The sequence below is a fragment of the Pholcus phalangioides genome, unplaced genomic scaffold, assembly GCF_987345545.1.
Source record: "Pholcus phalangioides strain wild (caught in Gottingen) unplaced genomic scaffold, Ppha-v1.0 ptg000013l_1, whole genome shotgun sequence".
Classification (NCBI taxonomy): Eukaryota; Metazoa; Arthropoda; class Arachnida; order Araneae; family Pholcidae; genus Pholcus; species Pholcus phalangioides.
The window spans coordinates 6,847,215-6,859,952 of record NW_028301606.1 but is presented as its reverse complement, the minus strand read 5'-3'; the positions used below and the strand labels follow the sequence as shown (position 1 = coordinate 6,859,952).

General features: G+C 35.8%; 1 protein-coding gene across 2 annotated transcripts in view; it reads left to right on the top strand.

Annotated features, from left to right (window-relative positions):
* Window positions 1-903: 903 nt before the first annotated feature.
* Window positions 904-12,738, top strand: part of LOC149078510 (disintegrin and metalloproteinase domain-containing protein 11-like) — a 194,109-nt gene continuing 182,274 nt past the window's right edge. For both annotated transcript variants that reach the window (XM_089240620.1, XM_089240619.1), the window contains exon 1: window positions 904-1,787. In XM_089240620.1, the coding sequence (XP_089096746.1) occupies window positions 1,706-1,787 (82 nt within the window). In that variant the 5' untranslated portion in view covers window positions 904-1,705. The remainder of the gene's footprint in view (window positions 1,788-12,738) is intronic.

Sequence of the window (12,738 nt, the reverse complement as noted above, 5' to 3'; positions counted from 1 at the left end):
CCTGGGCACGTGCTCTGATTGATTGAGAAAGGCATTGCCTGGTCCAATCCCTCTTAACAGCCTTCTTATAGAGGGCCGTAAGATGAGTGACCCCCCTCATGACCATACAAAACTGGGTCGACTGTTCAGCAACACTAAGAGAAAGGGCGTAAAAATCGAGTCGAAGTTTGTGGGGGGGGGGGGGAAGCTGGTCGAACAAAAGGAAAAAAAACGTTGTCAATGGCGCCAAAAGTAGGCCCCCACACGCATTTTTTCTCAAGCCCCCTTTCTTTCCAAACACCATCAGCCTTCAAATAAATGCCATTCGAAACACACACACACACACACACACACACACACACACACACACACACACACACATATGTATATATAAATTGATATTTACAGTGAAAAACCTTGATATTCACGAACATAAAAAAAAATATTCAACACACACACGTCACAAACCATGTTCAACATTAACAAAATCTCCGTTTACCTCAAAGTGAAGAGGGGGAAAAAAAAAACCAACATAAAAACATATCCAACAATATGTCAAAAACCACGTTTCATTCAGAAAAAAAAAATCACGTTTACCTCAAACAGGAAAAAAAAAAAAAACCACCAACACACATAAATAAATACCAATATATTTTTTTCATTCATCAACCGAAAATAACCGACTATTTATTCATACCGAGCGTCGTAAAACGCTAGAACGAAATATATTGATCGGAATTTCGGGATAATCAGCGGAACGGTATGTGACGGGAGGGGGGAGGGGTTGGTAGGGGGGCACTTGCCCCCACGAAGACTATTCTTTACTTCCCCCCCGCACACGCGCACATTCACACACACGCACACACATTTTCATTCTCCGGAATCCAGTCAGTGCCGCCTAGAGAAGACTAGAGACGAGAAGTGTTCCCGTTTAGAAGTATCCACCATCTATAAGGATCCGCCGCGCCCTCAGCAGCAGCAGCAGCAGCACTGACAGAGACAGCAAGGCAAGGCAAGCAAGCAGCAGCCACAGTTTGGTTGTGCGCGGTGTGTAGTGAACACTAGAAGACTCTGGTAAGAGAGTGGTTTGGTGGTGCTGTGCTGTGTGCGGTGGCTGGCTGGCTGGCTCCCCCCAACTTAGAAACTGATCTCATCATCATGTATACTTCCATAAGAATGATTTGGCGTTGACAAGGACAACTTTTTTTTTTTTAAACCCCATAGGGAAAATTTTTAAAAAATAATAACTATATTAATTAAAAAAAAAACTCTTCGGATAGGAATGTGACATTATAAGGAGAGTAAAGTGAGCGTGAGGGAGAGAGAGAGATAGAGAGATAGAGAGAGGTATTTTATTTTATTTTTGTTATTTTTCACCACGTAGGGTGGACAGAGTTGTGAGAGAAAAGACATCATAGTGGAAACAGGGATCTCCGGGTCCGCCATGTTGGTTCAGTTTCATCGCCGTATCGCTTAAAGCGAGGTGGAGGCAAGAATAAGAAAGTTTTTTTTTTTATCCCCATTATTTATTGTTGTGTTTGTGTTTTTATTTTCCCTCCGCTCTCTTTCTTCGTTTTGTCGCGGATCTTTTACAACGAGAAGAAAAATTTTTCACTGGATAGGAGTGAGAGAAAAAGAAGTGAGAATATATATACACGCAAGAACAGTGGAAAAATTTTTAGAAGACCCCCCCATGGATAGGAACGATGCAATTTATACGTAAAAGATGCGCTGGATCCTCTTAGTCGCTATCTGTTCTTTTTGTAGCATCTGTATTCAAGGATTAAACCAGTCCAAGAAAAAACGAGGTGAGTCTAAAGTTTTAATATCATTGAATGGGAATTATATATAAAGAGTCTAAGAAAAAATTGTTTGTTTGAATTATTTAAGGATCTACAATCTGTGAACGTATCCTATATTCGTGCCGGTTTGATTTTTAAAAATATCCAATAAATGTATCGGAAATATTGCTTGTGAAGATATATTTTATTATTTAAAAGAATCTAAAGGTTAAAACATTTCTTTAAAAAGTAATTCTCCTCGTAATGCTTGGGATATTCGATTACGGACTAACAAGCTGTGGACGTGTATCGCGCATTCATGCCGGTTTGGTTTTTATAAACAATAAAAATGTATTGGAAATGATATACTTGAAGATATATTTTATTATTATACATTTAAAAGAATCTTAATCTCGAAATATTGAAATAATTCTTACAATAGTAATTCCTCGTAACTGTTATGATGCTTAAATTTTTCACTTGATGGTTTCTATCCAGCTTCAATGAATCTCGGTATAAAAACTGATTTATCATGCTCGATAATTGTATAAAAATTTATTTTAATATAATATATATAATTATATACGCATACAAGATTGTAAAATATAATTTCATCATGAGGAAATCCTCAACAGTTATTATAAAATTCACAAGCTGTGAACGTATCCTACATTCACGCCGGTATAACTTTTATAAACAATAAATATATTGAAAGTAGTATTGGAAGACATACTTTATTATTTAAAAGAATCCTAATCTTAAATATCATATAATAATTCTTATAATCATCATAATGCCTATGATGCTCGAATTTTTTCTTGATACTTTTCATTCAGCTTCTGTGATCCTCGGTAGTTTCCATTGACTTATCATGCCCGATTACTTGTACGAAATTTTATATTTTAAGATTGTATATAAAATTAAAAAGATTGTAATATAATTTTACATGCCAAAAATACTCAACAATTATAATAAAATTTACAAGCTGTGAACGTATCGTACATGCACGCTGGCTTGACTTTCTAGGAAATATTATTTGAAGATAAATGTTATTATTTCAATCTTAATACTAAAATTTTGTAATAATTCATCATAATTCCTGTGACGCTAGAATTTTTTGTGATGATTTTCATTCAGCTTCAATAAATCTCAATATTTTCCACTAATTTATCATGTCCGATACTAATATACGAATTTGTTTTTAGGATTATGTATGTAATTATAAGATTTATGATAATGTTATCAGGCCGAAATGCTCAAAACACTTTGGGGGAAAAAAAACAAGAATATAATATGCATATTTAATATAAGTTATACAAAGCAATGTGGCAATATTTTCGGTAAATAGTTATTAGGCATCAAAACAACACTTCAAATATCATCTACGAATAAATGTTTCATTGAATTATTTAGGAATTTTTAGAAGCTGTGAACGTATCGCACACATTCATACCGGTTTGACTTTTATACACAGTAAATACATTAGAAATATTACTTGAAGAAACTGCTTATTATTTTAAAGAAACTTAATCTCAAAACATTATAATGATCCTTGCACAATAATCCATTATAATTTTTATGATGCTTAAATTTTTCGTGATCGTTTTCATGCAGCATCAATGAATCTCGGTATTTTCCACTGATTCATCATACCCGATACTTATGCACAAATTGTTTTGGGATTATATATAAAATTATTATATCAGGCCTTCAAAATACTGTATAAAGAAAAATTTACAAGAATACAATTTCTTGATTGTCTTTAGTATTAGTCATATAAAGTACTGTAGCAAGCAATATGTTAGGTAAATAGTTACTAAACATCAAAGAAAACAATTTAAATATTATTACTACATAGAACTACGAATAAATGATTATTGAATCATGTACAATCAAAGCAAAATAAAATTACATTGAATAATGTCAAATATATATATACACAGAATGTGTGTGTGTTTAAAGAAATTCTAAAATAACCTTTTTACCATTTTCAATATAGTTTTATTAAGGTCTAAAGTAGAAAAATTTGAATATTAAGTTCATTATTGACGTATTTCCTTGAAGTAACTGACAAAAACAAGTTTTGCTTTATTTTAACATGAACATATCCAAGCATATTGTGAAGTTAATTAGCAAAACTGAATGTTTTTTTTAAGATAGTGAAATTTCTCTGGAAAAATTTGTGAATCAATCTATTGTGAACTTTGTTTTGATTTGTCTGATGCAGTTCAATTGGGCAGTCAAGATGTTTAAATTGATAAATAACTGAGAAATATCTTTAAATTTAATGTTGTGATTGGAAAAATACCATTAACTTTTTTGATATACAACTAGATGGCGCCATATTACACGTATGTGAAGAAATTCTGCTAAAGGGACCGTATATCATGTTTGTAAATGATAAAATCATAATTGCAGAATTCAATTTTGTTCTTAACATGTCAAGTTTAATTTCTTTGCAAATATGAAAAACGTAAAAAATGTCATTTTTAGATGTTTTAATACTAAAATTAATCCCAAAGGTAATTTCAGTGTTTGTTGATACTGTACAAAATCTTTCAACCAGAGAAACATGATAGACGAAAAATGTGGACGAATAGTGATTTGACCGAATACCGAATATTTGACAACCAAATATCAATTTTCTTAAAATTCATCACAGTTACAAATAAAATTATAGTAATAATTAAATAATTTGTATTTTTAATAGAAAATAAGATTATTGGTAATTTCAAATGATTGATTTGGATTTTAATGATGCAAATTATTATTTGAATATTAAAAAATTGGTGATTGAATGGCTTTTACTGTCATGATACTGACAACGAAATTCCAATTAATATATTGTATTTTAATATTACTTACAAAAATCAGTTTTTTTCCCAAATACTTGTCACAATTTTACATCTAATCAAGAAAAATGTCAATCATTCTTTAATCTTTAAACAAGTAATACATCATAAAATTTACTTTCTTGTTTTTTCTCTTTAGATGTTCTTTAACACTTTTGCCTCTTTCACTTGCTCAGTACTCATCTTGTCTAGGTATATCCTTCAGTTAGTTAACTTATTGCAGTAGGATTCTATTTTAACTTTCATGTTTTCCCAATCCTAAAAATTCACCCCGACATAACTTCTTTCACAGAAAGAGATATACAACACATAATGAAATATAATCAGTAAATTTTTAATATACGCGAAAAATTCCAATTAATATAATTTTTTCAAATAAGTTCGTTGTTCTTAAATTTAATTTCACGAATAAGTCGAATACCGAATAGCAGCCGAATATATACGTCCCATCTCTTAGGAAGATAGATTGGCCGTGAGAAAACCCATGGCCCTCCACGAAGGAGAGGATGACAGGGTCTAGCCCTTTTTAATTTTTATAAATAATGGCTGTACCAGAAAATAAACTTGAGAGGCCTTCTGAAAGTCTTGGTCTAGTAGCCCACCTAAACCCCTGGCATGAGAGCCCTCATCAATGATGTGGAGCCATGTTTCAGCATAAACATGTTCTAATCTAGTGTGATAATATCCATATAGAATAACCGTTGGCATGTTGGTTCATATGTCATATACATTCAAATATGTAGTACAGCATTAAACATTGTTTGATGGAAGTATAGGAATTCCTCTTTTGTAAGCTGTTTTAAGAACTTTGGTACTAAGATTATGTACACTGATGACCTTCAAAATTCAAGCACTTAATGTATCAATTAATGTTAAATCTTAGTTTGTTAAATATATTATGAGACATAAATTTTGACTAATACAAGAGAAATGAAGAATATATCCAAGATTTCCGAACGAAATGATTACAGTGGCATGTTAAGAACCTTCACGTGAAATCTTGATTAACATAATGAATCATTACTGTAGAGCATAATTTCCCAACCTTTTTTGTCCCATCTCCCCCTTCTTCAGAAATTTTTTTCTCCCATCGCCCTCAACGCAATCTAACCCATAGAATCCTATGTTATACTCGTGGCTTCTACTGCCCCCTTGGAACATTCCATCGCCCCACCCCCCAGGGAGCGTTAATGCCCACGTTGGGAATCACTGCTCTAGAGTGTGATTGATAGGTTCTCCCTTAGGTATTAATTTAAATTGTAAAATTAAAAATGCAAAGACTTATTTAGAAATTGATACCTGGAGCATTTTTGAGAAAGCATTTGCTACCAGTAGTGAGCAATTATAGTCACAAAGTGCTTATCTGAAAATATTCATATTTTTTGATTTAGGACTGTTTGTTTTTGGCCTTTTGCAAATTTTCTATCAAAGCTTACATACTTTTGTCTAGTTAAGAAAAACAATTATGTAGAATGTACATGATAACATTGTATTTCCCCTAATGTGATAATTTCTCCAATCAAGTTCCTCAAAATCTTGGTAGAAAATTTCCAAGAAAACGTTCTCGTAACGTGTAAAATGTGTAAAATACTGCATAGACCAGACTTTCATGCATGTAAATGTAAGCCTGCTTATTGTGCAATATGTTTGATCTGTTTCAAAACAATACATGCATACAGTACTGTATATTCATGTGTACAACAGGGCTTGACAGTTCGCAGGCGCTACTCCACCATGGCGACTACACCAATGTTTCTCGAAGTGTACGTCGTGGCTCCCAGGGGCGTCACCAGAATTTTGGAGAGGCGTCACGGCGAGCTGTAGAAATTAATTCGAGTGCTTGGTTAAGTTTTGAAGGGGGTTCTTTTATAAATGAAATATATCTACTAAACTCTCTCTCTCTACTGCGTCTCCCCAGAATAGTGGAATCATATAGTGAATTAGTGGTCAAGGGAGCCGCGGGTGTCTCTCTTAACTGCAATGGATAGCTAGAAATGTTTAGTCCTGATTAATCGGTCCAACAAAAAAAAGTTCCAGGTTTCAAAGTGAATTAACTGCCTCGATATACATACATTAAAGCATGTAGCACGTTGGAAACTCACATTTAATCCCAGTGTTCCGCAGAGCACCAGTTGGAGACCTATGAGTTGCATCAAGGGTGCTCAACCTTTAGGAGAATGCGGGCAATTTTATTGGTTTGAAAACTTGGCGCGGGTTACTTAAGTGATCTGCAATTTTGCTTCAGGTAATTCAAGTGACCGAAAAATGTATCGCGGGTCATTTAAGTGATGTGTGTGTATCCCTTGGGGCCCACCTAAGCCATGTGGAAATGTACTGCGGACCGCTTAAGTGCTCTAAATCTGTACTACAAGTCACTCAAGTGATCTGTAAATGTGCTGCGGACCGCTTAAGTGCTCTAGATCTGTACTACATGCCACTCAAGTGACCTTCAGATGTGATCTGTAAATATGCCACGACTCACTTAAATGACCTGTAAATGTACCACACGTGCTCTGGAAATGTTCTGCGGGCCACTTAGGTGATTTGTAAATGTGCCACTTAGTTCGTTTTTGAACATTAGGTTTTAAGTCCTGGGCTACATTTGACCCGCCGACCATGGATTGAGCATATAATGGGTTACATTATATCTATTTTCCTATTGAAGAGGTCAATCTGACTCACAAAGATGACAAGTGAGTCAGACGTCTCAAAGCGTATTCTGTGGCTCTGAGTCAATTTTGGATACTGTAATTTTATTTTAAGCAAATTTCAATATTTATCTGATGTGTGTTGGAGGTATAAACTTCGAGAATACGCGACTATTAGGAGGCAAGTGTATCTTATCGCATGAAATATTCTCCCATTGAAAAAAGAGAGCCTCGTTCTCATTATCATTCGGTAAGGAATAAAATTACGAGCTTTTGCATTAAAGGGCAAACACACAAACACGCGCTCACAAAATGATCGTAATTTAATTTCGTTAATTTGTTTCATTACGAGGCATTGAAAACCCATTGCTTCAACTGGAAATTGGGTTAGCGTTGACGCTTACGATACGATTTTGTATGCGTAAGTCTGGGAGGAGAGAACACTATTGTACGCGAGTATTGATAAAATACTGGATGATGTGAGGAGGAAGGATACTCGTGTTTGTGATTTATCAAGTGAGAAAGATTACGTGCTGCATTCGGATTTAACTGACTCAAAACCATTAAATTTCTCGCAGTATTATTTTGAGACATATCATCCAATTATATTATACGTCTGGTTGGAATTTATATTACAGTATTAATAAACAGTTCCGAATGTTAATGAAAATGCATAGTAGTGTTTAAGGATAGCGTATAAATGACTTATTTGCCAGATGCCCAGTTATTCTCGTTTAATGAGATTGAAATTGAATGATAGTCGATAAGCATAGTCGTAGAATAAATTTGATAGTTGTGAAGTCTTTTGATTTTATTTTTCTGATTGCCATTGTCATTTTCAATGAACATTTTCCATTAACTGCTTGTGTATGCAATACAGAATTTGTATACAGGACCTATTCAGAAGGGGGGGGGGCAGAATGTACCTAAATGGGGGCCCAAGAATGGTCCAGAAGGGACCTAAATGCAAATTCTAGCACAGGGCACAGGAATGGCTAGTTACGGCACTGGTCATCAACACCCGGACCCTGGTCATATAATTACCATAATAAAACTTTAATAATATGAAGGTAAAAATTATTAATAAAATTGGAAGTTAAATTTTCCTCAATTTCACGCGCGGTGACATTTTAAATTTATATAATCTTCGTTAAAAATCAAAACATTTTTTAGGATTAAAAAAAAATAACTCGGAATTCCGGGAAAATACGGATATTTGATACAATGGTAATGGCCACCCTATGCATATTCAATTTCAGGAATATATAGGCTCCATATTTCCACCAACAAAACGAGTTATGGACCATTTCAGATAACCACTTGATGTTTCCTAGGTATCCATCATTTCCGTCGGAATCTGCGGTCTCGCTGGAGTGTACAGATGCCGTCTTATCATTTCGTGTTACCCTGAAGATTAACGGATAAGAAAGTGAACGGGGGGGGGGGATGGTCGAGAAGAAATGATAATCTCTGGGTTGATATTCGAGTTATCCTCCAGGAAAAGTGTTGGGGCGTTATCAGCTCTTTCGTCCGTCCTTCTCATAGGAAACCCAAGCTCTATTCTCACATGTGAGTGATCCGATCGGTGATATAACGTTCGTCCCCGCTCTCTGACGATATATGTATGGGGGGGAAAAAGAAAAATCATTTCTCCTTCTTCGACCTCGAGGAGTTTTCCATCATGGTAACTTTTCCGGATGCAGCGGCAGCAGCTATGTTCGTTCGAAAGGTCGTCGCTGCTCGACTGGAAATCGTTCGTCGTCGGCGATAATTACCAGTGACGCCAAGAACGGCAGGTGGGTGTCCCCCCGAAAAGGGAGAGAGAGAGAAAAAAAAACCAATAATATAATATGACGCATGAAATATTCCGATTCCCGTGAGTGTGTATTTATTTGTACATAAAGCGCAATTCACTCGCAGGTACTTATTACTCATCGTTCGATGAAGGTGAGTAGTGGCTCGTTTGAAATACAGTATGGCGTGTTGCGTGTGATGTCAAAGGCGAATCATCGAGAAAAAGTCTGACTTCTTTTTAAATCGTTCGCCGTATACAGCGGAATTTCGCCACAACGATACTCGATATAACGATAAATGCCTCTATATATAACGATATTTTTTTCGAATCTTGTGTCAAATTGCATTGGTCTGAAACGCAGCGTTTCTCAACATTTTTTTCCTCGGAGCGTTTTTTACTCTATAATTTCAATGGCGCAGGCATAGGCACCTGAACCTGAGGGCTGAAATAGCTTCAGCGCCCTCCTCAAATAAATGTTGTGGAGACGGGGTGAGCCTTTTCCCCCATATTATACCCACGTCCTTTCACTTTCCGGGTGAATGCCCTAGCCCACTAGAGATATTCGAGATAGTCGTAGCCTCTGTAGTCAAGTGGTCTAGGGCGTTCACTCGGAAAGTGGGTTCGATTCCCCGCAGGGGCAGTTGAATTTCCAAAATATATCTTCGCATCAGCCAGTTGTTAAAAACTTTTGTGTATAAGAAATGTTTTTACCGAAATCGAGGACAAAAAAGATGTATTTTAGCTTATAAATTATATTATGATATTTAAGTCTAGAAATACAGTTTAATAACCTGTGATTTGCGGGGGTCCTGTATTTTCAATTTATTTGCAGTCGACGCTCAATTTTACGAAATCACAGGAACGACGTGAAAAATTAGTTTGTAAAATTGAAAATTCGTAAATGGGAAAGATATTTTATATGTTTCATTTTTTCTCAGCCCAAAGTACGAAGGAAAGGTTTTTTCTGGATATTATGCCGAAGTGAACTTCGGAAGAAAAGCCTACTGGTCTCTACCGGGAATCGAACCCAGTCCTCTTGGAAACCGGACAAGAGTGCGCTATCCGTATGCATACACCACAGGAGACAAAGCCATTCCTGAATTATTTACGCACTGGTGCGGAATGCGCTGCAGCAGTCCCAGCAGCAGGGACGGATCTAGAGATCACTGTTGGGAGGGGAGATGTTCCAAATTGTTGCCTACGGGATGACCATATGTCCTGCATTCTGTCCCGTATTATCCAGGACAGTCCCCATTTTTTCACCATCTCGATTTTTCCCCCCTTTTTAGTCGAAAAATTCTTGAATTTGTAATTTAACCAAAGTCGTTGGTGCAAGTAATTTTCAACGGATTAATTGAATGCAATATTATCATATAGAAGTTGCGAAAATTTCATGAATTATCTCATTGAGCGCAATATTGCATATTTCGCTTGGGGGGAAGGGTGATCACCCCGTTCATTTCCCCCCCCCCCATAGATCCACGCCTGCTCAAAAGCCTCCGCTTAACTTCAGAAACTGGCTATCCTGGGGGCGTTTTTCTCGTTTCCTGTTTCTTTACAATGAAAACAGTATTTATTGCATGATTTTATGGTTAATAAACCATTTCATGGTAGAATCTAATTATACAGAGTGGTCCAGTTGTCCTGACCTGTTGTGGAAAGAAAAAGAATAAATGAATACAAGCTATTGAAGATAGAGACAAACGGTGCAAACAATTCGGAACAGAAGGTTTCAAAGTTTGTTTTTTTTTTTACTTATTACAAAGTTTCTACATGCGCGCGCCCTTAGTGTCGCGGTGAATGTAAAGGCTATATAGAGTTTCTTACCATGTCATTTGCAACACGGACGATACGAAGAATAAAAGTAAGGATGGAGATTAAAAAAAAAAACCTTGTTTTTTAATAATTTATCGATTTTTAATTCAATTTGTGGATTTTTTATTTTTTCATATCTCTCTGTAATCGCATTAAATTCTGGTGGGTCAAAGAGTGTGGACCTGTTTTGAAAAAAAATAAATAAATAAAACTGTTGAAGATAGTGAAACGGCTTAAAGTATTCGAAAGAGATTTCAAAGCTTTTTCTTTTTACTTACATTCATTTTATACTCCTATCCTTACTTCCATTTACTTCCATTTTTTGTAACATACATGATGCAAATAATATGGCAAGAAATGCTGTATAGCAGGAATCTTCAACCCATTTCTCGGTAGCACCCAGAGTGCTCGATGCTCGTATCTGATTTCATGTTCGCGAGCACTTGATCAACGTTCCAATTAAACACTTTGTAAAAATTGCAATCAAGAATCAAAATTGTCCTGATTTCATGCATGCGTATGCCAAATTTGCCGTAACGGGGTGCTTTTTTTTAAATAACGGGCACAATAACGGCTCGCGACTGCAAAATGTTTGAATACCTCTGCTATATAGACTTCACATCTTCCGCGTAGTAGATACTCGTGGAAATGCTTGTAGTAAGTGAGGAAAACTTTGAAACTTTCTCTTTCAAATGCTTTAAAGTTCATATTATTTGTCACTATCTTTGATATATTTTTTGAATATTTTTCAAAAGTGGTTAAACTTCTTGGATCCCTCAGTCTATTTAATTAAATTCCAGCTTTTAAAACCTTAATCTTGGCTCTAACGACGCCTTGGTAATGAAGACACAATTTCATGGTCTCTTGAATGTCATTTTAACTGCATTAGAGAGGAATTTTAGTCAATGCCGTAGATTTAGTTGTTATAGATGATAGTATAGAATGAACTATGGGGAAAATTTTTTTGCACGATTTGTCCTTACTCGTAGGGCCGGTACATAAAACATTGCTTAAAACCCACTCAGAGGAAAACTTCCCTGGAGCAGCTAAATAAATATTATGTTTCAAAATTTTCACGGTTTTCGCAGGAAACGGTTGAATTTTATGCAGAAAAATTAATGAAGTGGACGCATAGATCATAAACACGTGAAGAGAGGTTCGTAATTTATTAGAACACTTTCCCTTTTCCTGGTTATTGTTATTAATTTCTTAGGAATAAGCCCTCATCCAACGGAGGTAGGAGAAAATGCCGCGTGTGTGTATCGGTGTTATTAGACTAAAACATGTAGGGGATATTCAGTCTTGTCCATGACAAGGAGCTCCGCTTTTGCAGCCCGTCGTCACCAATGATTAATAAGAACCGGGAAGGTGCTTGACAGCTTCTTGTACAGCGCGAGCGTTTAGATATATATACACATTGATGTATGGTTATTGATCATCTTGCGGAACCCGTTACGGTACTCGCGATTTTCATGTTATCGTTATCTTGGATCTTAGATACGTACCTTCATACTGGCGAAATCTTAGTGAATACTTTCATGGGTACTCAGCGACAAGCTTTTGATTGAAACGAGTCCGAAAGAAAGTGTGTAAATGTTTCAGGAAAAACATATTCATGCATACGGTGTCCCATAAATTCGCGGATAGATTAAAAATTCGTAAAAATGAAGAAATCAGTGTAGTTGAACGCGGTTTGCGAAAAAGTTATTCTCACCTAGGAGTTTTTTTTTCGGTACAGTAAAAAAAGTTCAATTTCTTGTCGATAGAGGGTGCTGTACGTCAGTCTAACAGGATTGATTGGATGAACCTGAAACTTTCTTCGCTCACTAGTGTCTGAAACGTTCCAAAAGTCGGCGATTTGTGACTGA